The sequence below is a fragment of the Ascaphus truei genome, chromosome 6 (genome assembly GCF_040206685.1).
Source record: "Ascaphus truei isolate aAscTru1 chromosome 6, aAscTru1.hap1, whole genome shotgun sequence".
NCBI lineage: Eukaryota > Metazoa > Chordata > Amphibia > Anura > Ascaphidae > Ascaphus > Ascaphus truei.
Window position 1 is genome coordinate 37,810,563 of NC_134488.1, and position 27,272 is coordinate 37,837,834.

General features: G+C 44.5%; 1 protein-coding gene across 1 annotated transcript; it reads left to right on the plus strand.

The window, feature by feature from the left end:
• The first annotated feature begins 8,893 nt into the window (after positions 1–8,893).
• LOC142496432 (indolethylamine N-methyltransferase-like) lies at positions 8,894–24,497 on the plus strand. Its single transcript, XM_075603129.1, has 3 exons — positions 8,894–9,073; positions 22,098–22,305; positions 23,899–24,497. Exons 1-3 carry the CDS (start codon positions 8,926–8,928, stop codon positions 24,326–24,328), a joined length of 786 nt encoding a protein of 261 aa, XP_075459244.1. The 5' UTR covers positions 8,894–8,925; the 3' UTR covers positions 24,329–24,497.
• The last annotated feature ends 2,775 nt before the right edge of the window (positions 24,498–27,272 follow it).

Genomic DNA, 27,272 nt, shown 5'->3' on the forward strand with positions numbered 1-27,272 from the left:
ATAAATTATTCAAAACCCAACATCTCCTTTATTATAGTCAAAACTTATTGTATACAGTGGGATGGTCTGCAAAACAGTCTACACCAGTACAAATACTGTACAAGTTGAAAAACATACAACATCTTTATTTAAGTACAGCAAGTTAAAAAATGTAACTGTACCTGTGACAAAAATCAACATCTCCTTTATTAAAGAAACATACAGTACAGAATACAGTACTGTGGGATGGTGTGCAAAACGGTCAGTCAGGCCTGCACCTTTGCACCACGACAGTCCTCGAGGGCAGCAGGCAGGCCCGGTTTTCAGGACAACCTTACCTTGCGCCTTCAGGGACTGGAATTGTGCAGGTAAAGTACAGTACAGTAGGTCCTGTGTCTTACAAGTTGTAACATTTGTGTATACAGTAAATACAAGCTAAAAAACACACAACATCTCCTTTATTGAAGTACAGCAGGTCCAAACATGCACAATACAGTTCAGCACAACTGTACAGGTATGTCCTCCACATTGTCCGTCCATGGCCGACTCCTTGCATGGCGCAAAATGCCATTAATGCAGTCTCGAACGCCTCTCATTACAGGATCTGTAACTGCATAAAAGCGCCGCAATTCCTCCTGAATGTTCCTTCTTAAATTGTCAGGAAGCGCTTTTTTTACGCGATTTCCCTTGTAGTTCACTCTGAAGGCCCAGTCGCAGTACAACAAGTAGGGAACCTGGTGCTTAAAAAGTAACATAGCATACTTGTGGGGTGCACCAGCACTCATCATCCTATACTTCTCCCTGAGTGCCACTGGCATATCGCGCAGGGTGATGTCGGGCACTGCATCGATGCGAGCGGGTGTAGGTCTTTTGGGAGCGGGTGTACTTTAGGCGACGGGTGAGGGTAGGTTGTCTGGGAGGAAGCTTTCCTCCAGTATTGGTCGCCGTGTTGTCTCCTGGCGTGGTCTTGACGGGGTTATCATGTTATCCTCCTCCTCAATGGCATACATGTACTGGTACACTACATCTTCTGGTGGAGGGGGTGCGCTTGGTGATGGAAGGGGATCGAAAGTCCCATTCAACACATCCATGTCACCCCCCTTCTCCAGCATTGGGGAAACAGGGGCATTAACACCGAGCAAATAATGTATGCCCGCTATGTCAGCCTCTATCTTCTGCATCCGCTGCTCCATAGCTAGCATTGTCTCCAGAAGCAAATCTATCTTTGCCAGCACAATAGAGTTCCCGGGGATATCCACACGTATCCCATTGAGCATCCAGTCTTACGAGCTGCTTCTTGTGCATGGCGTCTGGATATCTGGGTGGATGGGTGCAACGGAGGATGAGAAGGGTGGAGGACGTGACCTGTGGATATCCAGTAGAGGAGAAGCGGCAGCGTCGTCGAAGAGGGATGGAGAAAGTGACTTTTGTATTTCCAGGCGAGAAGCAGAGTCGTCCAAGAGCAAAGGAGAAAGTGACCCGTGGATTTCAGAGGCGGCAGCGTCTTCGACGAGGGGTGGAGAAGATGGCCTGAAGATTTCCAGGACAGCGGCGGCAGAGTCGTCGAAGCGTATGGGAGGTGGTGGTCTGCGGGTTCGATGGGTTGGCTGCCAATCGTTTTGCGTCGACAGCACATCGCCGTATATCTTCTTGGCATAATAAGGCTTACGTCTATGAAAACCCTTAGACTTTGGGGTCAGCGGAAGGTTTTCTTTATTGGCCTTAGCCTGTCGCTTTGGCCTTGGCGTGGAAACGGCAACCGCCTTTTGCTTTTTCTGCCTGACAGGCACGGCAGAGGCGAGTGAGTTCCTGCGTCCATAGAATCGGGGTTGCTCCATGGAAGCAGGTGGCACAATGCACTATCTGGACAAGGGCAAGGTCAGATAAACATACTGTAATCGAGTGATGGGCCATGCAAAGTGTGTAACCTTTTATGCATGGCAGCGAGGTACTGGTGTTGAAAGTGGGCGTGTGAGTCATTACCATATATATACACCATCCATTTTGTGGATTCACTGCACATTGAATACACAACGACTAAACATTGAATATACATTCTTGTGTTTGAACTGTATTTCTTTCTATTCGCAGCAATGGTTTTTAAGAAGATTTCCAAGGATCTCAGCATGCGAATTAAGGAGATGTACTGCACCGACACACTTTATTCGAGCAAATACCCAGTATGTACCTGGCAGATACCTGGAATGCGCCGCTCTTCACCTCTGACAAGCCCCGTTGCGTTTGCCTTCCCAGCCTGGGTTCATGCCTGGCTGACGGGCGGCTGATTTGTTAAATGATAATGATTAGGATTTAATAGGCTGCAATGCTTCGCGTGTCTACCAGATGGCATAAATTCATGAATTGTAATGCAGTATATATATATATATACTGTGCAGTATTGCAGCCAGTGGGAATAAAATGCTTCAATCCCTGCATGGAAAATACCTCAATACACTCGGGCAGAAAACAGTCACAAACCTCAATACACCCGGGTATACCCGAATTCGTGGGACTAGCCGAGCTCGAATAAAGTGTGTCGCCAGTGTAGACGAGCGGATACCGAATTGCTGATATCCAACTCTGGTTAGCTACTTCTGGCATCGTTGTGCCAGCAACCACCGTGAGCTATCATGCACACGGAAAAAACAGAGAATGCAAAAGGGCACCAAGGGTAACTAACGCGTAAGTATACAGTACTGTATCTTTATATTGCAACAGTATATAGAATATATTTTATATCTTTATATTGCAACAGTATGCAGAATATATTTTGCATCTTTATATTGCAACAGTATACAGAATATATTTTGCATCTTTATATTGCAACACTATACAGAATATATTTTGCATCTTTATATTGCAACAGAATACAGAATATATTTTGCATCTCTATAGTGCAACAGTATACAGAATACAATTTGCATCTCTATATTGCAACAGTATACAGAATATATTTTGCATCTTTATATTGCAACAGTATACAGAATATATATTTTGTGTATAAACAATATATTATCTTAACATTGCAGGGAAACAACTCTCCTGGTGGACCAAATAAGTGAGGAGAATGATGAGAACAGTGCATTAAGGGTCAAATGCACTCTGCAGGAAAAGCACAATCTCGCTGTATCCGAGACCAGCATAAAGAAGATGAGACGCAGCATTGGATGGAAATATGGACGTGTGAGTTTGGTACTGGACAGTACAGGAGGTAAAAGTGTTGTTTCAGAAACTGTACTGTACAGCTAAAATGATTTATTCCTTGTCATTACAGAGCATACCCCATGATACGGGACGCTACCAAAATCAAAAGAGTGGTCCAGGCCCAGGCATTGATCGCCAGTGGGGAAACTTTCCAGGATTGCATCTTCACTGATGAGTCAACTGTGTCGCTGGAAAGATTTGCAACCTTTGCGTTCCACAAAGAAGGCAGCATATCTTTGAAGCCGCGGCCAAAACACCCCGTGAAGGAGCATGTGTGGGGTGCTATCTCTAGGCACGGACCAGGATGCATTGTCATCTTTGAAGGTAAAATATATGAAATATAATGTAGCCTTATGCACTGTACTTTACTAGTGTACTGTACTATTGTGCAGTTTTTTGAGCACTTTTCTTTTCTTGCTATAGGAATCATGAATAAAGCTTTCTTCCAAGACAACATTGTGCCTGAGATAGTGCAATACATGACACGCGATTTCCCTAATTGTCACCCTTCTACCAGGACAATGACCTGAAGCACACCGCGTCAATAGCGCATATCCTTGAGCACGGTATCAACTGGGTGAAGACGCCAGAGGAGTAAGTGCAGCAGTATCCCATTTTTGTTCCCCACTGTTTTTACTGTGTAATGTATCTCTTAAACTAATTGTCCTTTTTTTCAAATGACAGATCGCCAGACTTCAATCCGATCGAAATGGTCTGGCATGAACTGAAGGACCATATCAGTAAAGTGGCGAAACCCTCCAAAAAGGACGAGTTGTTGAAAGGCATAATGAGTTTTTGGAATGATGTACTTACCGTGGAACGCTGCAATAAATATATAGACCATATTGCCACTGTGTTGCCCATTGTGATCGCGCGCAATGGGCAAGCTTCAGGAATGTAGTGCTGTGCTGTAGTATTGTAAGTACAGTATGATACAGGTAAGTATGGGACAGATTTTTTCTTTCCCAATAGTCAGAGTACAGTATACAGAAGTTGCAGTTTTTTCTTTACAGAGAGAGCAGCACCAGCCATCAGGTTACAGTACATCAGGCCTGCACAACTCGTAAAGCGAGAAGGGCCGAACTGCTCCAAGGAAAAAAAATTTGGGCCGCACGAGAAAAATCATCATCATCATCATCATCATCCTTATATATCTCCTCCAGCGCCCCTCATCATCATCCTCATATCTCCCCCAGAACCCCTCACTATCAACCTTTGCGATACTCCCCATCTATCTCTCATACCCAAATCTCCCCCTCACCCACACACATAATACTCCCTCCAAACATCGAACACACAATACCCCCTGCACACCACACACATCCCACCCCCCTGCACCTCACATCCTTCTCCCCCCCTGCACCTCACACCACTCTCCCCCCCTGCACCTCACACTACTCTCCCCCCCTGCACCTCACACTACTCTCCCCCCCTGCACCTCACACCACTTTCCCCCCATGCACCTCACACCACTCTCCCCCCTGCACCTCACACCACTCTTCCCCCCTGCACCTCACACTACTCTCCCACCCTGCACCTCACACCACTCTCCCCCCTGCACCTCACACCACTCTCCCCCCCTGCACCTCACACCACTCTCCCCCCCTGCACCTCATACCACTTCCCCCCCTGCACCTTACACCACTCTCCCCCACTGCACCTCACACCACTCTCCCCCCCTGCACCTCACACAACTCTCCCCACCTGCACCTCACACCACTCTCCCCCCCTGCACCTCACACCACTCTCCCCCCCTGCACCTCACACCACTCTCCCCCCCTGCACCTCACACCACTCTCCCCCCCTGCACCTCACACCACTCTTCCCCCCTGCACCTCACACCACTCTCCCCCCTGCACCAAACACCACTCTCCCCCCTGCACCTCACACCACTCTCCCCCCTGCAACTCACACCACTTTCCCCCCCTGCACCTCACGCAACTCTCCCCCCTGCACCAAACACCACTCTCCCCCCTGCACCTCACACCACTCTCCCCCCTGCACCTCCCCCCACTCTCCCCCCCTGCACCTCACACAACTCTCCCCCCCTGCACCTCACACCACTCTTCCCCCCTGCACCTCACACCACTTTCCCCCCCTGCACCTCACACCACTCTCCCCCCTGCACCTCACACCACTTTCCCCCCCTGCACCTCACACCACTCTCCCCCCTGCACCTCACACCACTCTCCCCCCCTGCACCTCACACCACTCTTCCCCCCTGCACCTCACACCACTCTCCCCCCTGCACCAAACACCACTCTCCCCCCTGCACCTCACACCACTCTCCCCCCTGCAACTCACACCACTTTCCCCCCCTGCACCTCACACAACTCTCCCCCCTGCACCAAACACCACTCTCCCCCCCTGCACCTCACACCACTCTCCCCCCCTGCACCTCACACCAATCTCCCCCCCTGCACCTCACACAACTCTCCCCCCCTGCACCTCACATCACTCTCTCCCCTGCACCTCACATAACTCTCTCCCCCTGCACCTCATATCACTCTCTCCCCCTGCACCTCACACCACTTTCCCCCCCTGCACCTCACAGCACTCTCCCCCCCCCTGCACCTCACACCATTTTTCCCCACTGCACCTCACACCACTCTCCCCCCCTGCACCTCACACCACTCTCCCCCCTGCACCTCACACCACTCTCCCCCCCTGCACCTCACATCACTCTCTCCCCCTGCACCTCACATCACTCTCTCCCCCTGCACCTCACACCACTTTCCCCCCCTGCACCTCACACCACCCTCCCCCCCCTGCACCTCACACAACTCTCCCCCCCTGCACCTCACACCACTCTCCCCCTGCACCTCACACCACTCTCCCCCCTGCACCTCACACCACTCTCCCCCCTGCACCTCACACCACTTTCCCCCCCTGCACCTTACACCACTCTCCCCCCCTGCACCTTACACCACTCTCCCCCCCTGCACCTCACACCACTCTCCCCCCCTGCACCTCACACCACTCTCCCCCCCTGCACCTCACACCACTCTCCCCCCCTGCACCTCACACCACTCTCCCCCCCTGCACCTCACACCACTCTCCCCCCCTGCACCTCACACCACTCTCCCCCCTGCACCTCAAACCACTCTCCCCCCCTGCACCTCACACCACTCTCTCCCCCTGCACCTCACATCACTCTCTCCCCCTGCACCTCACATCACTCTCTCCCCTTGCACCTCACATCACTCTCTCCCCTTGCACCTCACATCACTCTCTCCCCTGCACCTCACATCACTCTCTCCCCTGCACCTCACATCACTCTCTCCCCTTGCACCTCACATCCCTCTCCCCCCCTGCACCTCACATCACTCTCCCCCCCTGAACCTCACATCACTCTCCCCCCTGCACCTCACATCACTCTCCCCCCTGCACCTCAGATCACTCTCTCCCCTTGCACCTCACATCACTCTCTCCCCCTGCACCTCAAATCACCCCTGCACCTCCAATCACCCCTGCACCTCATCCCCTGCACCTCACATCAACCCTCCTGCACATCACCTCCCCCCTCCTGCACATCACATCCCCTGCACCTCACCCCCCTGCACCTCCAATCACCCCCCTGCACCTCCAATCACCCCCCTGCACCTCCAATCACCCCCCTGCACCTCCAATCACCCCCTGCACCTCAAATCACCCCCCTGCACCTCCAATCACCCCCTGCACCTCCAATCACCCCTGCACCTCCAATCACCCCTGCACCTCCAATCACCCCTGCACCTCACATCACCCCTGCACATCACTTCACTCCTCCTGCACATCACCTCCCCCCTCCTGCACATCACATCCCCTGCACCTCACCCCCTGCACCTCCAATCACCCCCCTGCACCTCCAATCACCCCTGCACCTCCAATCAACCCTGCACCTCACCCCCTGCACCTCACATCACCCCCCCTCCTGCACCTCACCCCTCTGCACCTCCAATCATCCCCCTGCACCTCCAATCACCCCCCTGCACCTCCAATCAACCCCTGCACCTCCAATCAACTCCTGCACCTCCAATCACCCCCCCTGCACCTCCAATCACCCCTGCACCTCCAATCACCCCTGCACCTCACCCCCTGCACCTCACATCACCCCTCCTGCACATCACCCCCCCCCCCTCCTGCACATCACATCCCCTGCACCTCACCCCCCCCCTGCACCTCCAATCACCCCCCTTCACCTCCAATCACCCCCTGCACCTCCAATCACCCCTGCACCTCACCCCCTGCACCTCACATCACCCCCATGCACCTCACCCCCTGCACCTCACACCACCCCCCTGCACCTCACCCCCTGCACCTCACATCACCCCCCTGCACCTCACCCCCCTGCACCTCACCCCCCTGCACCTCACCTCAATGCACCTCACCTCACCTCACCCCCCTGCACATATCCAAGTTCGGATCAGGGGGGGGGAGCGGCCGCAAAAGAGCTCAGCTGGCTGTGACTTCCCCCTCTGTCCCACGTTGCGAGCGGGGGGTGAGGGTGGTGGGAGGGAGCAAGGAGCAGGAGCGGGCCCTGCGGATGCGCGCCGGGAACGCGGGGAACCGCCGCCATTTTGTTTTTTTCAACGTTTTTTTTTTCAAAGTATTTTTTTTCAAAGTTTTTTTTTCAAAGTTTTTTTTTTTTTCAAAGTTTTATTTTTTTTCAAAGTTTTTTTTTGTTTTTTAAATCTTATCGAGGGCACAGAGAGGCCAGGCGGGCCGCGTGTTGTGCAGCCCTGCAGTACATAGTATTTAACAGTACTCAGAGTATACAGTAGTTCCAGAAAACAGTAGACTACAGTAGTTTGACAGCACTACGGTAACCGCCTACTAGCTGCTCAAGCAGCACCATCCATGTACAGGTCCATCACCCCCTGTACCATTGGATGGGAGTCCTGATCAGCACACATCAATTGAAAATCACAGGTAGCAGCCCTTCTTGCAAGTGCTCTCATTTCTTCTGTATCCTGTGAGTAGGCTGTGCATAGAGCCAAGATTATGGACATTGCTACAGTGTATCCCAGATACTTTAAACACCTGCACTTATATTGTTTGTGTTGTTTGTCTTTGTTTTCCCTTATACACTATATAAGGTAAGAAAGTACAAAGAGTAAGAACCCAATTGAAGCACTCAATACCCTGTTTGCGTATTGATGAGTACAATTAAATAAATATTTAATGATCACCAGTTTAAAATAATGGGGTTAAAATGTCACAGTACATTTTAGCCTTGCAACATAATTTGTTTGTACAGAAATGGACAGAGAGTGATGGTGGGATTGTGTAACTTGTGACAGACATTTAATGTACTTCTGTGTGATCCTGATATTTGCAGATTTCAGAAGCTTCATCCCATGATGTGCCATCTGCATGATTTAATTACACCCCTGGGGTTAATATCTATTCATGTTGTAGTGTATTAACCACACTGCAGCTCAGCAAGGACTTACTTACTTTGTTCTTTTAAGTAAACGGTATAACATTATAAGATCATGAGATGACGTGTTTTCTCAACTAGCAGAACGCCAACAAATGTATAAGAAATAGAATATTGTACAATATTAGAATATTTCAATATGTGAAATAAGAATCCTTGTGACAAAATGAAGCTCAGTATGATCCAATGTTAATATTTGTTAATTTGTCTTCATGATTTGGGAAGCGTCATATTTGCTTGTTAAAAGAACTTAAAACTATGTACAAGACGTATCCAACATCACATCAGAGGCAGAAGAAAGATTGCAACAAAGACTTGCAATGGATTCCAGTCTCCACAAACATTATGATGATGAAGAATTTGATCCAAAAGGGCTTATGGATGCCTACTTCTGTAGTGAAAAATTTCCCTTGATAGATGAAATTGTGGGATTCCCTTTAAAAAAGATGCATGAAACTTTCTCTTCAGGTTTGTTTTTTTATTGGTAACATAGAATGAATTTGTGGAGACAGACTGCTAAATTTATATTCAGAAAATGAATGCATATTTATTACACTAATACAAATATTTATTTACTAATAATTTAATTAACAAGCAGTATTTTTTATTTTGGTGGAGGGTTTTTGTCACTTTATTACCCACCATAACCTGTTTTGTATCTGGTTATACCCACGACCAGCATAGCAGTAAGAAACCTCACACTGAGACTGAACTTTAACCCAGGCTGTGCTGGACAAGCTGTGTAATACGGCAGGCATGTGCATATAAAGGTCTATGTTACAATGGACAAGAAGCAGAAAGAGACACACTGAGTGCTCATTTTCCTGTCATTACCCAGAATCCCTGGCTGCAGTGGAAGCACTGTATGTTAAGAGATAATGGGGAAGGGCATGATTGCAGGCCTGTCTGAGAGATGTGACTGTGCTCACAAGTGGGATTTCTATTTGCTGTACACTGTACGGTGGAGGATTTTTAGCATTTTTTTACCAACCATAACTTGTTTTTTGTTTAATTAACACACTGTGGAGACGCCCCTGCTTCAGCTTAGTAATGATATTTCAATGGTGGTGGTTCTGATTGGGGCGGAGATAATAAGAGCTAAAGTGAAAATAACCCTAATAATAGCACTCTGCCACCTAATTGGATGATTTGTGTGAAAGTTAAATTATATAATTTGATCTGAACATAGGATAAAGTTTAGGGCTTTAAAATAACAATTAAACAATTTGAACAGTGTACTGTTTAGGGATTTATTCACTCTGAGGTGCTTGTATTACAACCATGTTTTGAGTGGCAGAACACTTATTAGTTGCATGGTTCTTTATTCAGGGAACATGTTACATACTTACCTGCACAGTTTTCTGCTTAGTTGTGGTCTCCTTGTCCCGTGACATTAGAAGACCAAACAGTGCTTTCAATCATTATACAGCTGATTACCATTAAGAGCATTAGTGTTCGCACAGATCCAATACTTAGAGATCTCTGCTTACACGCTATTTTGTGTCATACACACTCACGGACCTACAGATTCTACATGTCTTACCATATGACCCTTGATAGTGTAACATCTGCGTAATTTACTCCGTGTGTTACATTTGGGCACCTCTGACCTTTATATGCAGTTGTTTGAAAATTGGTACCATTACTAACTGCAAATATATTGTGTTATCAGTATATAGGCTTAGCTACATCAACCTGACTAATAGGTTGGTCTCCTATAGTGCACCATATGTTAGTCTCTACAGCTATTGGTATTTCATACTTTTTTTTACTTTATTCTCTTCCACCACCCCCACCATTTCTCCCTAGTAGATATCGTGATCTCGCTAATGACAGTGGTTACATTATACCACTGTTTACAGCATTGGTTGTTATCCAGGGAATATTTACTCCAATTGGATCCACATGGCGCTGTACAAATTGTTTAATTATTTTAAAGCCCTATATTTTATCCTATGTTCAGATTAAATTATATATTTTAACTTTCACACAAATCGTCCAGAATGCTATTATTGGGGTTCTTTTCCCTTTAGTTTTTGTGTTTAATTAACTAATAATTAATAGTCAAGTCAATGAACTTTCTATGTGGGGTTTGCATCCTGTCCCGTCTTCACATTACATAGCTAAATACCAAGAGGGCTACATATAAAGACGTGTGTTTTCCAAATGACATAATTAGCAACACACAGCACAGTAAGTTACTTTCAGTGAGATAAAATGTAACACAGACAATGAAACATGTATGTATGTATGTATGTATGTATGTATATATATATATATATATATATACTATATATATATATAGTATATATATACTAAATCTCCTTGTTTTTCCATCCCTATACACCAATAGGGACCACTAAGTATCCACACACACTTTTAGTTGTGCTACAAACTCTCACATTTCGACACCCACCCACACCATTTATATCCACTCCCACTCCACACACACCTTGTGTAAAGCACTGTATATACTGTGGGCTCTCCATGCATTTTTATTCACACTGATACACATACACACTGTTTCTTCACTTGCTTTCAGTAACCTTTTGACACCTCTAGCCATAAAACACATCCACACCGGGGGAAGGAACAGCACAGATAACATTCCAAGAGACACTGTTTTTAAGTATACTGTACCTTTTGCTTCATTCATTGTAACATCGCCGGAAGAAGAGATCAGTGTATCTCGAAAGCTCGCACAAATAAAAGCATTTCGTTAGACACAGAACGGTATCATCTATTTATTTTTTGATTATTGAAGCTCGGCTAACACGGTACTGATACCTCTACATATATATATATATATATATATATATATATATATATATATATATATATATAAAAAAGGAAAGAGAAAGAAACAGGCGCACACCTAGTGCATTACCACAATAAAAATGTATTGATTGAACATAAAATCTTACAAATGCCCACTCACAAAAGTACAGCAAATATAGGCGTGTATGAGATAGGCTCTCATGTGCCATGCAGCTCGATCACCAGCATCCGTCCGCAATCAATGGCGTCGTCACGTGGGTCACCTCCGTGAAACCGGAACCGGAAGAGGGGTCCTTCACCTTCAGTACTCTATCGTATTGGTCCCTCCAGGAAACAGACACCTCCAGTGTAGCAAATGTATGAGGTTGTAAGCCGGGAGAGCAGCACACGGGAGCCAAAGTTCTACAATCAACCTGCAACAATGCTCGTGGGCAAATGGCGGCCAGAATCTAGCCACGCTCTACGCGTTTCGTCATCAAATGACGACTTCTTCAGGGGGTGCCCTTCAAGCATAAGTCCTTAGTATTTATAGGGAGGTAACCAGCAATTTAGCCAATAAAGGATTATTGAATTATAGCAGTCAATTTGGTCAATTACAAATATATATATATACACTTTGAATGGAACAGTTATACAGTGCATATGAATATGACTACCAGAATAGCAGTTATTATGAGGACCCCATTGATAATTGAGGAGTAATGTACAAACTTTGAAATAAAGCAGCATTGCTGATGTTATAAATGTAAATAATGAGTGGATGATCTAAGGATTAATTAACAAACAAACAACACTAGAAAATGCATTTTGATTAGATTACTGAAAATTATTTCAAGTAGGCAATCTAAAGAATATATTAGAAGCTAACTCATTGGATATTGATATATCAGATGATATATTTGATATGGTTAAATCTACATTACTTAATTGTTAATGACATCTCAAACAAGGAGACCACTATTTGAGTGACACATTGTATATAAAAACTACTTGAAAAGCAACATAAATTGGTGATATCCAATTTGAACCAATGACACCAGATACATTAATCCATAATTACCACCAGAATGATTAACTAATTTATCACCAGGATATTTACCCATTGTTTGAATGCCAGTATGGAGTCAGAGGAGGCAAAGTAGATGGATCCAAAGCAGCGACAGAAAAAAGGAAGCGATGGTGACTTGAATGTGATTTTAGTTTAAGTAAGTGCATAAAAAATGTTGTCAAACTTAATATAGAAATTATGTGTTGGTGACTGTGATCTAATAAATATGTGTACTCTATGTGTTGTGTAAATAAATGTGTATAATGCATGAATTAGATAAGTGGGTGAATAACTAAATCTGAAAATAATCCAAAATGAATGTCAAAATAATAAATAAAAATAAATATAAAAATAAAAAATAAATATAAAAATAAAAATAAAAATAAAAGTAAGAGTGAAAGAGTAAAATAAATGTAAAGATGAAAATGAAAATAGAAATAAATAATATTAAATGAATTAAAGATGTATAAAAATAGATATTGACCATTTGTGGAAGTGAATCGTAACAAGCACAAAACTGACCAGACAGAAGACAAGACAAGCGAATCAGTAAAATAAATGTAAAATTCAATTCATTCATCTAGGATACGGTCAGTTTTGTGCTTGTTACGATTCACTTCCACAAATGGTCAATATCTATTTTTTTTTTTTTTTTCAACTTCAAGATTTTTATTGGGTTTCACAACAGGTACATTATGCCACATCCCATAATAAAACAATTTGAAACCCCCCGAGGTTTACCCTTTTCGCTCTCACAATCAAGGGTAAAATCACTCAAAAGCAGTAAGGGACTTACAACATGCACTCACAAGACTAGACAAACCTGACTCACCTGACCAAAGACTGGACAACAGAGGGAAAAAACAACAAGGAGGGAGAAGGAGGTGGGGTAGGGGGGGAGGGAATGGACTGCCACCGTGTTCTTCGGTAGTGGAAGGTCTGCTTTCGGTCCGTGCTGCGCCCTTCTTTGAGACACCTGACGACTCCTCCTCTTGGTTCTGGTTTTAATAGTCGAGGGGATCCTACCTGTTACGTGCCTATGTTATAGTATGTTCCGCTCCGTCACCAGAGAACGCACTTGTACTTATTATTGCAAAATTGTGCTGGCATCTACCCCGGGGATGTCGGATTGGGTAAGCCATGGCTCCCACACTTTTAAGAAATTTCGGCCAGAGTCGTTGACCCAGCTAGTCAACTGTTCCATCTGGCAAATTTGCCATAATCTGTTTCGGATTTTGGGGATGACTGGTGGATCTTGCTGTATCCACACTGCTGCGATCTCGCACCTAGTGGCTGTGGCCATATGTGCCACCAATTTGTGTGCCGATTTTGGCAGCCCCCGGGCCCGCCTGCCCAGTAAGAACAGCCACGGGTCCAGGGGAACCTCTAAATCGAGGATACTTTGTGCCCAAGCTCTAATGCTCTCCCAAATCGGGAGTACCTTCGGGCAGGACCACAGCATGTGGACTAGGTCTGCTGATTCCCCGCACTGTTTTGGGCAGAGCGGGGAATACCCGCCGACGAATTTAGACAGACGTAATGGGGTGTGATACCAGCGCATCATGACTTTATATGCGTTCTCTTTTAACGTTGAGCAGATGGAGCTTTTGGCCGCCGCCTGTAAGATCCACTCCCAGTCTTTGTCCTCTAAAGTCTCCCCTAGATCTGTCTCCCATCTAGTCATGTAGTTCAGTTTGTCAGCGTCTGGTCTAACTGGACAGATCACTTCCTGGTATAATCTAGAGGTAAGTCCCCGTGTGTCCGTTGCTCTAGAACACAGCTGCTCAAAATTGGTCCTAGCTGGTCTAATTGGAAATTTGTTATAGAATGCTCTTATCTGAAGGTAGCGGAATAATTCAGTGTTTGGAAGGCCTTTTTCTGATTTGACGTGTTCGAATGTTTTAATATACTGAGGCCCCTTCAGATTCATTAACCGCTTATATCCCGACTGTATCCAAATTTTAAAGTGCCGCTCTCCGGCCATCCCCGGGGCGAAATCTGGGTTATCGAAGAGCGGGGTCATTAAGGAGTGTTTCGTCGTTAACTTATGTTTGAATTTGGAACTCCTCCACACCGCCAGAGAGTTCACCATGGTCCGTAACAGCATCCCCGCTGTGTTATCGCATCGTTGTGGCAGCCAAATTAAGTTTTGCAACTCAACTGGAGCACAGCAGGTTTTCTCCAGCGCCACCCATCTCTGCAGGGACGGGTCAAGGTGCCACTGGACAATCTCACCCAATCTTGCTGCTTTGTAATATGCCAACAAGCAAGGTACCGCCAGTCCCCCTCTACTCGTGGGTCTAGTCAGTATGCTCTTAGCAATTCGTGGACTCTTCTTGTGCCAAATGAATTTCATGATCTTTGACTGTAAGGCGAGGATGTCTGCCCGCACCAATGGTATTGGTAGGGCCTGGAACAGGTAAAGCACCCTTGGCAGGAGATTCATCTTAATGCTATGAATTCGTCCAAACCAAGAAATTCCAAACCCCGCCCACACTCGCAGATCCTCTCTTAGAGCTTGGAATAATTTGGGGTAGTTTGCTTTGTATAATGAGTCGTATGTCTTAGTAATTTGGATACCTAAGTATTTGATAGAGGAGGCCTGCCATTTAAAATTGAAATTTAGTTCGATTAGTTTCTCCATTGGACGTGGGAGACTAATATTTAGGGCTTCAGATTTTGTCTGGTTAATTTTGAACCCGGAGATGAGGCTGAACGCACCCAGAATCTCAAAGACATTGGGCAGGGAAGTGAGCGGCCTTGATAGGGTCAGGATCACATCATCAGCGTATAATGCCACTTTATGGGATTGGTCCCCTACGTCTATCCCTGTTATATCTGGGCTTAGGCGAATATGAGCCGCCAGGGGTTCTATACATAATGCAAACAGCAGAGGGGACAGGGGGCACCCCTGTCGCGTCCCGCTACAGATGTTAAATTGCTCCGATGGGAAGCCCTGGTGGCGCACCCTAGCTGTGGGGCCTTTATACAGGGCTAAGATGGCTTCTAGGAGGCGTCCCTCGAAACCGAATGCTCCTAGTACTGCCCTCAGATAGGACCAATCGATCCTATCGAAGGCCTTCTCAGCATCCAGACTCAACAGCATAGACGGGATATTCTTTTTATTGGCCAGATCGATCAAATCTATGATCCGTCTTGTGTTGTCTGCCGCCTGCCTTCCTCCAATAAATCCCACCTGATCCGGGTGGATTAGCCCTGGCAGGACAATGCTCACCCTGTTAGCTAGTAGTTTAGAAAATATTTTCACATCGGAATTAATCAGGGATATGGGCCGATAGCTCTTACAGTCTACCGGGTCCTTACCTGGCTTGTGGATCAGGGAGATTGAGGCCTGGAGCATCTGGGATGGAAAGGAGCCTCCTGCTAGAATTTCGTTAAATAATTTTAGAAGCTGTGGCGCTAGTATTTTAAGAAATTTTTTGTAATATAAATTTGAAAAACCATCTGGTCCCGGAGCTTTGGCTGGTTTAAGGGCCTTTATAACCTCTGATAATTCTTCGAATGTAAAGTCGACCTGTAATGCCTCCCCTTCTGCCCTGCTCAATTTGGGAAGGCGTGCCTCTTTTAGGAACTTCTGGGTTTTTTCTCCTATTTTCTGTGTGTGGCTGACCTTATCTCCGTCATAGAGAACTTCATAGAAATTTTAAAATTCCGCGACAATTCTTCTAGGGTCGGAGGTAAGGTCCCCCCCCTTGGTGCGGATTGAGGAGATACTATAATTAGGGAGTTTGTTACGTAATTTATTGGCAAGTAAGGTATCTGGCTTGTTGGCTTTGTCGTAAAACTTACGCTTGGACCACGCCAACTCCCTCTCGGCTCTGGAGTTTAGCAACAAATTGAGTCTAGTTTTAGTGTCAGAGAGTTCCTTTAGGGTAGCGCCCTGTTTATTGAGACTATGAAGTGCGGAAAGGTGTGCTAGTCTCTCTCGCAAATCTTTTATCTGGGACTCCTTAGCTCTTTTGGTTTGTGCTGCTAAATTCATTAGAAGTCCCCTCATGGTCGCCTTATGGGCCTCCCAAAGAGTAGAGTGGGAAGATACGCTCCCTGTATTGATTTCGAAATATTCCTTAATTTTATCTCCTATCGCCCGCTCCGATGTTGGATTTTTTAACAGCAGCTCGTTTAATTTCCAGTTCGCCCCCGGTCTGTCCAGCAGCCGCAGAGCACATCGCAGCTCAATTGGTGCGTGGTCCGACCATGAAATATCATGGATCCCAGAATGGGAGACCATGGAGACCGCTTTGTTAGAGACCAGGAAGTAATCTATCCTACTGTATCTGTTATGGGGGTGTGAGTAGAAAGTGTATGCTCTTTCCGAGGGGTGATGTTCCCTCCAAATGTCAATTAACTGGCAATCACGGAGCCCTTGATGTATAGTTAGTACGTCTTGTTTCTGTGGTAAGTTAGTCCCCGTGCATCTGTCCAAGTCTGGGTCTAGGGTGCGGTTCATGTCTCCTGCCAGGAATATACAACCTATTGCCACCTTGTGTAGTTTATCAAAAAATGATGTGAAGAATTGCGGTGTCTGTTCGCAGGGGGCATAGATTGAGCTTAAAGTGACCTCTTGGTTGTTAATTGTGCCCGTGACGATAACATAGCGTCCATCCAAATCTTTATATGATTTAACTACCTGGAAGGGCACTCTGCGGTGGATTAGTATCGCCACTCCTCTTTTCTTAACTTTCGCAGAGGACATAAACACTGTCCTATAGTGCCTGTCCAGGTAGTTGGGGTGATTCGACTTGGAGAAGTGTGTCTCCTGAACAAACACTATATCCGCTTATTTGCGAACATAGTCCCTGAAGGCAATTCTGCGCTTTATTGGGTTGTTGAATCCCTTGACATTATGGGAAATAAAGATCAAATCGTTACTCATCCTTGACTTGGACTGAACCTGCAGCAGGGGGCGGTGGAGGTGTGTGTTTCGTCAGGAACCGAGACTGAGGAAGAGCCGTCTCCGACCTGTAGCACTCACGATGATCTTTGGATGGTGGGTCCTGTGGGTTGGGGGGAAACAATAGGGAAACATGGGGAATGACACACATAGAACAAAAAACAATTAGTGTCCTCCGAGCTGTGGCCCTGCCAACTTGGCTCAGATTCCCTTGCCTTTGGGGGCTGGGCACCTGCCACTGGTCCCTCTCCGATGTTATCTCACTTCGTGAACCCCCTCCCTCCCAAAGGACTTCGCTGGGATAACCCCTTCCCAGCCCCTGGCCCATGCGGACCGCAGAGCAGGCTGAGATCCCTCAGCTCCCGCCCCGCTCCTAAACCAAAAACTTGCACAATACCTATATAACTTATAACTCCTGGGTTTATCGCTAACCCCAGTATTAAGTGCTACCGCTTGCGTCCTTGCCCTTTTTTTTCCCTAACTGGACGGGTGGCCTCCTTATCTTCCACCTCTCTTAGAGAACGCTGTTTGGTGTACTATCTCTCCCTTCTAGTTTCTCTTCGGACTCCCTTCCCTGACGAGCTCTCTTCTGACCTTTTCCATTTCCCTGTGTCTCATTCCCCTCTAATCCTTTTCATAACCTACCCCGGCCTCATTTACTTGCTATTGCCCTCTAAATACTTCCTCTCCCTTCTTCCCTCTGATAAAACCACTTGTTCTTACCTTCCTCCCTCCCGTCCCTCCTCCCTACTGCTACTCCACTTGCTTCTTCCATCTGTCTCCTTCCTATTTCCATCACTTCCCTTATGCCTTCCTCTTGCCCCACCCCGCTTACTCCCTTACCTCTTCCACCCTCTCTGCCTCCCCCAGGCTATATCTGCCTTCTTATATGCTGCACCTACTTTACCCTTATTCTGTCCTGCCTTCCGCCGCTGATCTTAACTTCCCTCTCTTATAGCCCTGTGTGGAACTCCTTTCCCCCCCCTCTTAGGCCTTCCACCCCTGGGTACCCTCCCGGGGTATGTCCACTGGGCCTTCTTCGCTCCGGCGGTGTGTCGCTTGCGGCTGCTGCTGCCCCTGCAGTTGCGGCGCTTGGGACCGGCGAAAATTGAAATTCCCGCCAGGCCGGGTCGCCCGCGTGACGCTCGTCGCCGCCTCCTGACGTCCTTAGGTTCTTTCTGCCTCCTCCAAGATGGCCGCCCGCGCACTTCCTCTACTGGCGCCCGGACATCCGACCGCCGCCATTTTGGGAGCGTCGTTCGTCCTGGACGGCTGTGTTCGCGCTCTCCTCCAGGTTGATGGTGGTTTCCTGCTCCTGCGTTCCAAGCTGGGTTTTTCTCTCGCCTCGTGGGTGCCTCCATCTTTGGACCTCCTGTTTCCCTCGTCCAGGTGAGTACAGCGTCTTTTACAGGTGGGAAAACGAGGATTTTTGCCCCTCCAGCGGGAACCTTAAATCAAGCTCGATCTTGCTGTAATGTAAGCGGGCTTAAGTCCGTAGCGGTATAACAGGGAACTTAAAACTGATAACTGGGAAACTTAATACCCAAACACTGAGGATTATTTAGAGAGACTTTGCCTTGTTGCACCTCATCTTTTATTCCGTGGAGACCGGGGAGATTGTCCCGCTGTTGCCCAGCTGGGGCCCAGATCTCCTCCTCTTCCACCGGCGCTGGCGGGGTCCCCTTGAGGCCTAATTTCTGGAGGAACGCCTCTCCCTCCCCAATCTCCTTCATGTGAAAGGCCCGTCCATTTTTGCTGACGGACAATCCAAAAGGGAAAGTCCAACGGTATCGGACGTTGTTGTCCCTCAGCACTTTTGTGATTGGGAGCAGGGCCCTGCGTCGCAGCAGGGTTAGGGGGGATAAGTCCTGGAAGATGAGCAATTTTGCTCCTTCGAATTTTATTGTAGGGGTAGCGCGGGGTCTTTTGGAGGATGGCCTCCCTGGTCTTGTAGAAGTGCAACCGCGCTATGATATCCCGCGGTTGATCTGACTGCGTCGGCCTCGTTCTCAGGGCTCTATGGCAGCGATCCATCTCCAGTCTTTCCCTGGGGGTATCCGGCAGCAATTCCCCCATCCATCTCAGGACGAACTCCTCGCAATCCCCCGCTTCTTCAGGGACCCCCCGTATCCTTATATTATTGCGACGCTCCCGATTTTCTGCGTCTTCCTGCTTCTCTTTCAGGTCATTAATTTGGATCTGCATCTCTGTTGTTTTTTTTGCATTGCGTTTGTTTGCGGTGGTAACAATGTCCAGTTGGGTCTCAACTCGACCTGTGCGCTCTCCCAGGCTACTGATTTCCCTCCCCTGCTCTTTAATTTCTGCTTGCAAGAGGGTTTTGAGGTCGGTATATAAACGATTGAAATCGCCAAGCCTAACTGGCCTGTCTTCAGCGTTCTCGCCGTCCTCCTTCTCTCCCTCCCGTTCCGAATCAGAGCCCTGATTTGAATTCGGCGCCATTATGGCCTCCGCCGCGCTGCTCCTTGTGCTGTTAAAATATAGCGGGAGCCCCTTTGATTTCGGCGTTTTGGCTGCCCGTTTTGACATCCTGGTAGTTTAGTAGAGTTATAGTAGTTAAATTCTAGCAGTTCAGTATGGAGTAAAGGTATTTTATTTCTTTATATTATGAGCGGGGCATGGAGCACTGGAATCATGCATCCATACTCTCTGCCATCGCGCATGCGCCTCGTCAATATCTATTTTTATACATCTTTTATTCATTTAATATTATTTATTTCTATTTTCATTTTCATCTTTACATTTATTTTACTCTTTCACTCTTACTTTTATTTTTATATTTATTTTTTATTTTTATATTTATTTTTATTTATTATTTCGACATTCATTTTGGATTATTTTCAGATTTAGTTATTCACCCACTTATCTAATTCATGCATTATACACATTTATTTACACAACACATAGAGTACACATATTTATTAGATCACAGTCACCAACACATAATTTCTATATTAAGTTTGACAACATTTTTTATGCACTTACTTAAACTAAAATCACATTCAAGTCACCATCGCTTCCTTTTTTCTGTCGCTGCTTTGGATCCATCTACTTTGCCTCCTCTGACTCCATACTGGCATTCAAACAATGGGTAAATATCCTGGTGATAAATTAGTTAATTATTCTTGTGGTAATTATGGATTAATGTATCTGGTGTCATTGGTTCAAATTGGATATCACCAATTTATGTTGCTTTTCAAGTAGTTTTTATATACAATGTGTCACTCAAATAGTGGTCTCCTTGTTTGAGATGTCATTAACAATTAAGTAATGTAGATTTAACCATATCAAATATATCATCTGATATATCAATATCCAATGAGTTAGCTTCTAATATATTCTTTAGATTGCCTACTTGAAATAATTTTCAGTAATCTAATCAAAATGCATTTTCTAGTGTTGTTTGTTTGTTAATTAATCCTTAGATCATCCACTCATTATTTACATTTATAACATCAGCAATGCTGCTTTATTTCAAAGTTTGTACATTACTCCTCAATTATCAATGGGGTCCTCATAATAACTGCTATTCTGGTAGTCATATTCATATGCACTGTATAACTGTTCCATTCAAAGTGTATATATATATATTTGTAATTGACCAAATTGACTGCTATAATTCAATAATCCTTTATTGGCTAAATTGCTGGTTACCTCCCTATAAATACTAAGGACTTATGCTTGAAGGGCACCCCCTGAAGAAGTCGTCATTTGATGACGAAACGCGTAGAGCGTGGCTAGATTCTGGCCGCCATTTGCCCACGAGCATTGTTGCAGGTTGATTGTAGAACTTTGGCTCCCATGTGCTGCTCTCCCGGCTTACAACCTCATACATTTGCTACACTGGAGGTGTCTGTTTCCTGGAGGGACCAATACGATAGAGTACTGAAGGTGAAGGACCCCTCTTCCGGTTCCGGTTTCACGGAGGTGACCCACGTGACGACGCCATTGATTGCGGACGGACGCTGGTGATCGAGCTGCATGGCACATGAGAGCCTATCTCATACACGCCTATATTTGCTGTACTTTTGTGAGTGGGCATTTGTAAGATTTTAAGTTTAATTAATACATTTTTATTGTGGTAATGCACTAGGTGTGCGCCTGTTTCTTTCTCTTTCCTTTTTTCTAGATATCATTAGGGACTGGTGATCCCTTTGAAACGGGCTGCAAGAAACCAAAGACATTGCCACTGGAACAGGACTTTATGTATTGAAGGTTTTTTATTACATTTTTATATTTTTTGACAATTTTTTATTTTTTTTATTTAATAAATATACTTTTTAGATTTTTATTTTTATTTTTTCTTTAGGGTTTATTGTCAGGATATTGTATTTTTATTGTATTTTTTAAAGTTCTATCATAGTGTATTAGCCTACTCTAGCTGCCCCTTCAAGCCGATCCAATTAGCTACTGTCTCTCCTATTAATATCTATAAATTAACTGGTTTATTTAGCGGCGCTACTTCATATTGTTTTTTTGTTATATACTGTATATATATATATATATATACAGTATATAACAAAAAAACAATATGAAATAGCGCCGCTAAATAAACCAGTTAATGTTTATATATTATACATACACTCTTTCTTATACCCTGCTGCTTTTAAATGTACTTTTTTATTGTATTGGGTTAACGGCCTGGAATGTTTAATTTGTTATTTTTTTTCAATACCAAAAATGCTTGTTAAACATAATGAAAGTGTATTTTTTCTTGCTAACTACTGGTGCAGGGCGTGTGAGAGGAGACACAATGATTGATATCTCCGCTGGCCCAACAGTTTACCATCTCTTATCAGCGAGCAATATTTTCAAAGAGATTATTGTGATAAGACTTACTGAGCCAACCATCCAGGAATTTAAGAAATGGCTTAATAAGGATCCAGGAGCTGTTGATTGGTCATATGCAGCAAAGGCTGTTTGTGAAATAGAAGGCAACAGGTAAAATATTTCCAAGCACCTTATTTCAAGACAAATAATACCTGTGTGTGCCAGGAATTAAAGTGTAAAGCAAAAGAAAATGCAGAGTTCTGTCTGTGGTTTAGATTGGTCTTTGAGGTTTTGCCACTGAAAATACGTGGGAAAACACCAACAAATGTAATGTGTTCAATAAAGTACATTATCTGTATATTTCCACTGTGGTTAATGGTTATAGTTATTGATTGTTACTTTTATGGTTATTTTTTGGTAAGAAATATTTAACCAAAGTATAAACGAGCCATGTATCAAAGTTTCTGCGAGAGGTGGACAAGAAACTGCAGCACAGTTATCAATAAGATTCATTCTACGATAAATCTGGTGCAGTTTTTGCACTGGTTTTGTCCCTATTTTGTAGACCTTGGAATAGACCCTGTAATGCTAAACATGCTTCAAAACCAGCAGTCTTTAAGTGTCTACAATGATTTACACTTTCTTTCTTGATCTAAATTAATGTTGAAGAGAAGCTTGTGGGGAGCGCAGGTATCACCATATATATGCAAAGGAAAAATATATAATAGTGTGGTATATCTAAACAGGTACAGCAATCAACACAGGAATCATGAATGGGAACTCACATTCTGCCAGTTGTAATACAGCATTTGAAACAGCAATAGATGCAGTGGATGGATTCAGCACTGTGCAGGGTGGTCTGGCTTGTAGACGCTCCCTGATGTCAGCAGGACAAACCCTCAATAGAATGAAAAAGACGACTCTAGTGCAACATTGTATGTTCACGAATGATATATTGAAAATAGGCAATTTCTATTGCACTTACATGAGCAACAAGTGCTTAGACACATAAAAATCGACGCGCAGCATTGGTGTGTGTCATCCCCCTCACTCCCGAAGAAAGGAGAAAACTGGAACTTCTCCAAAGAGGGTTGAGCAGCAAAGTTTGCCATTCTTATCGTATTTGAGCACTTTTAGATATATCACATATCTTTATTAATTCACTTATTTATTTTCACCTTCACTAGTAGCGCCTCACAATTTTTGTTTTGCTCTTGATCTAAATTAAAACAGGTAAATCCTACAGAAAGCTGCAATGTCCATGTCATGGGAATTATGGGAGTTAAGGTGATCCATATAAAGGAATAATGGGGGACATGTATTGCTGAGATCTGCTGATACACACAGCACATACTTCAGCTAGTAATGAGATAAAGGTCCACATTTCCTTACACTTAATATTCTTCCATTGTGAAAGGGTTTCCATGTGCAGTGTATGACTTTGTGCAACATATTTAGCTCATCTCTATTTTCAATCATTTGACTTTCACATATAAATGTACTCAGACACTAATAATGGGATTGTGATATGCAAATGACCAAAATGGCACCAATCATATAGATAATTTGCATATCCAAGTCCTTTCTGGTTTTGGAGAAAGCCAGCTGAGCAGTTAGGCTGCCTTTAAACTTCAAGAACATTGGATTTTTCACTAAGATAATATTTGTATTATGTACACTAATGTATGTTGCATTTTATAAATAGCGCTTATTCACTAATTTTTCACCCAGACACAAATAAAAGTATTCTGTGTTTCATTTCAGAGAGGATTGGCAGGTAAAGGAAGACAAAGTAAGAGGAGCCGTCAAACAGGTTGTGAAATGGGATCTTTTTAAAGACAATCCTCTCGACCATGTCGTCTTGCCACAAGTGGATTGTGTGCTCAGCCTTTGGGGGCTACAAGCTTTTAGCAAAAACAAGGATGCTTACCGGAGCAACCTGAAAAAATGTGCATCACTACTGAATATTGGTGGTCACCTGTTACTCTTTGGGGCATTAAATGTAAAACATTATATGATTGGTGAGCACAAGTTCTTTTTCCTGCCATGTGATGAGAAGTTTTTAAGAGAGGCTCTCAGGGATGCAGGGTACATCATTGAGAATATGGATGTGCTCCCCAGCAGAAAGGGCTGTGATTTTATAGATTATGAACACCTTGTGTACATTATAGCGCGCAAGGAGAGGGAGGTTTAATGATCTAGTTCTGAAAGATTAATATCCACTTCAGAGAGAAAATTAAAAATATGTATTTTAATACTATTTCACCACTTAGTGTCCAACAGGACAATACAACATTTTGAACATATAATTAAATAAATGCCTCTTTATTTTCTTCTGTCCACAATACCTACTGCTGCGACACACTTTATTCGAGCAAATACCCAGTATGTACCTGGCAGATACCTGGAATGCGCCGCTCCTCACCTATGACAAGCCCCGTTGCGTTTGCCTTCCCAGCCTGGGTTCATGCCTGGCTGACGGGCGGCTGCTCTGTTAAATGATAATGATTAGGATTTAATAGGCTGCAATGCTTCGCGTGTCTACCAGATGGCATAAATTCATGAATTGTAATGCAGTATATATATATACTGTGCAGTATTGCAGCCAGTGGGAATAAAATGCTTCAATCCCTGCCTGGAAAATACCTCAATGCACTCGGGCAGAAACCTCAATACACCCGGGTATACCCGAATTCGTGGGACTAGCCGAGCTCGAATAAAGTGTGTCGCCAGTGTATTGAATGACAAAATCGTTAGCTACTGTACATGTGGGGACAGTTATGTGTTTGCTTATATCATATATTACGTTGAAATATTAATTGGAATAGCAAATGTTTGCAAAAATGCATTCGGGGGCTGGGAAATTATTAAGGAAATGTTGCTTTGTTTTTTCTCTCTCGTGCTGTTGGACGCTGAAATATTCCTATTACGAATATAAAGTTTTACTGCTTATAGCTTATTATAAAAATAAATGATTTCCAAGTACAATATCTAATGTCCTTGCATTTTTCCCGTTCTTAAGGATCCAAATAATTGCATAATAGTTTTGTTTGGAAAGACATACGTCCTCACAGTTCAACCTCAGCATTGTGTATACTTAGGATGAGGTCCGCAGTACATACTAAGCCCATACAGCATGTAGGAAGAATATACATGGAATGAAAGAAATGCCCATTCTTAGAACACGTGTTTATTCTAAACATAAAGCACAGTGAGTGGCAAAATAGGTGTATTTAAAACACACAAACATATATCAAAACTCACATGAGATAAGAATAAAAGCAAGCTCCTCCCAATCCCAGGTGACAGCTGATACTGTAAGTCCAAAGATCGAATACAGATGGGACCCAATGTTATGAGTCCCTGGACAACAGCTCACAGCACTTGGGAAGAGGGGAGATGCAAACTAAAAGCTCAACCACTGATCCACCGCTGAGGTGTCCTGCACACTGCCGCGCACGCGAACGCCAAGTTGGGGGAAAACCTCTGCACACAATTCAGAGCAGCTGAGTTGCTCACAGCTGACCAAGATGTTCCAACCACTGTATGCGTGATGACATAATAGTGACAACCTCTATGCGGTTTGCACGGGAGTGCTTAATCACTGATCCATCCATCATTACTGTACATGAGACTGTTCCTTAATCAAATAAACTTTTTCCCCTACGCCCCCTTGCCTCCTTACCTTGTCTCTGGCATAATGACGTAATGTCATCATGAGACATCATGTGACATCATGGCATGTTATCTTGGCAATGCAATGTCATGTGACCCCGCATTGCAATGGCAATATTTCGCCCTAAGTTGCCAGAGACCAGGTAAGGCTAAGGCCCCGGTAGCTCCGCTGCACGCGCGCCTGCAAGACTGGCGGTGCGTGCAGCCGATTCCCCGGTCTGCCGGGAGCTGCAGACCAAAAGACAGCGGGGTAGGACGCGGGAGGGATGGGGGCGTATTGAGAGCAGGTGCAAATCGCTCCTCGCCATACCCATTGGCCATATTTACTAAGCAGTGTTCAATTATCTTCGTTTGGTGGAAAAAAACTTACAATAAGTGGGCACTACAAGGTAATAACACTTAATTAGCTTAATGAGGAATGACCAGGAGAAAGGAGCTTATACTGTGTATGTAAAGGACAGTTAGAACTTGTCCGAGCTGTTAAACGACCTGTTGACAAGATGGGACATGAATATGGGTAGAGAAGTTCATCGGCACATAAAGTACTCTTTGTCTTGTAATAAAGTACTCGGAAACATGTTACTTGTGAGTACAAAGGGTCTTTGCTGCATATGACCAATCAGCAGCTCCTGGATCCTTTTTAAGACATTTCTCAAATTCCTAGATATTGGGCTCAGTAAATTCTATCACAATAATCTCTTTGAAGATATCACTGGCTGATAAGAGATGGTAAACTGTTGGGCCAGAGGAGATATCAATCAATGTGTCTCCTCTCACACACCCTGCACCAACAGTTAGAAAGAAAAAATACACTTTAATAGTATTTAACAAGCTTTTATGGTATTAAAAAAACAACAACTTCCTATTATTCAAATACAATTTATAAAAGCAGCAGGTAATGAGAATATGAGTATGTACGTATATATATATATATAAAGCAGAAAGTAGCCGTGTTAGTCCAGTTGCGATAGTGCAGAATAAATGAGTTCTTCAGTATTAGGTGATACCTTTTTTATTGGACTAACAATTTATGTCATAGGACAAGCTTTCGAGAGTTCTCCTCTCTTCTTCAGGTCAGCAATACTGATTTACATAGGAATCAATGCTAAAACAGTGTAGAGAAAAAAAAAAAAACAGATATTTACTGTAGATAAGGTCGGGTGTTAAGTGTTTGAAGCCAAGGGACAGTGTCAAAGAAAGGTGGGGAAGGGATGCTTGGGGGGGGGGGGAAGAGAAAGTGTGGATAAGAATAGAGGCAAGCAGGATAATTACAGACAATTTTGGTAGGGTGTGAGAAAACCCATGTCCACATTAAGTCCCTTGGTTTTGGTGTCAAAGAGTCTTATCATTCTGAGCTCAAATGTTTTCCGTTCTTGGGTGCTTTTAAACATTCCATTGAGGATTTTGATTTTTAAATCATTTATGGAATGATCTGGTTGTGAGAAGTGATGTCCCACAGGTGA

Excerpts from the sequence above, each read along its gene's own strand:
- LOC142496432 (XM_075603129.1), top strand. The coding sequence starts at position 8,926 with ATGGATTCCAGTCTCCACAAACATTATGATGATGAAGAATTTGATCCA. Across the intron at positions 9,074-22,097 it reads GCATGAAACTTTCTCTTCAG|GGCGTGTGAGAGGAGACACA; the intron begins GTTTGTTTTTTT and ends CTACTGGTGCAG. Across the intron at positions 22,306-23,898 it reads TGTGAAATAGAAGGCAACAG|AGAGGATTGGCAGGTAAAGG; the intron begins GTAAAATATTTC and ends GTTTCATTTCAG.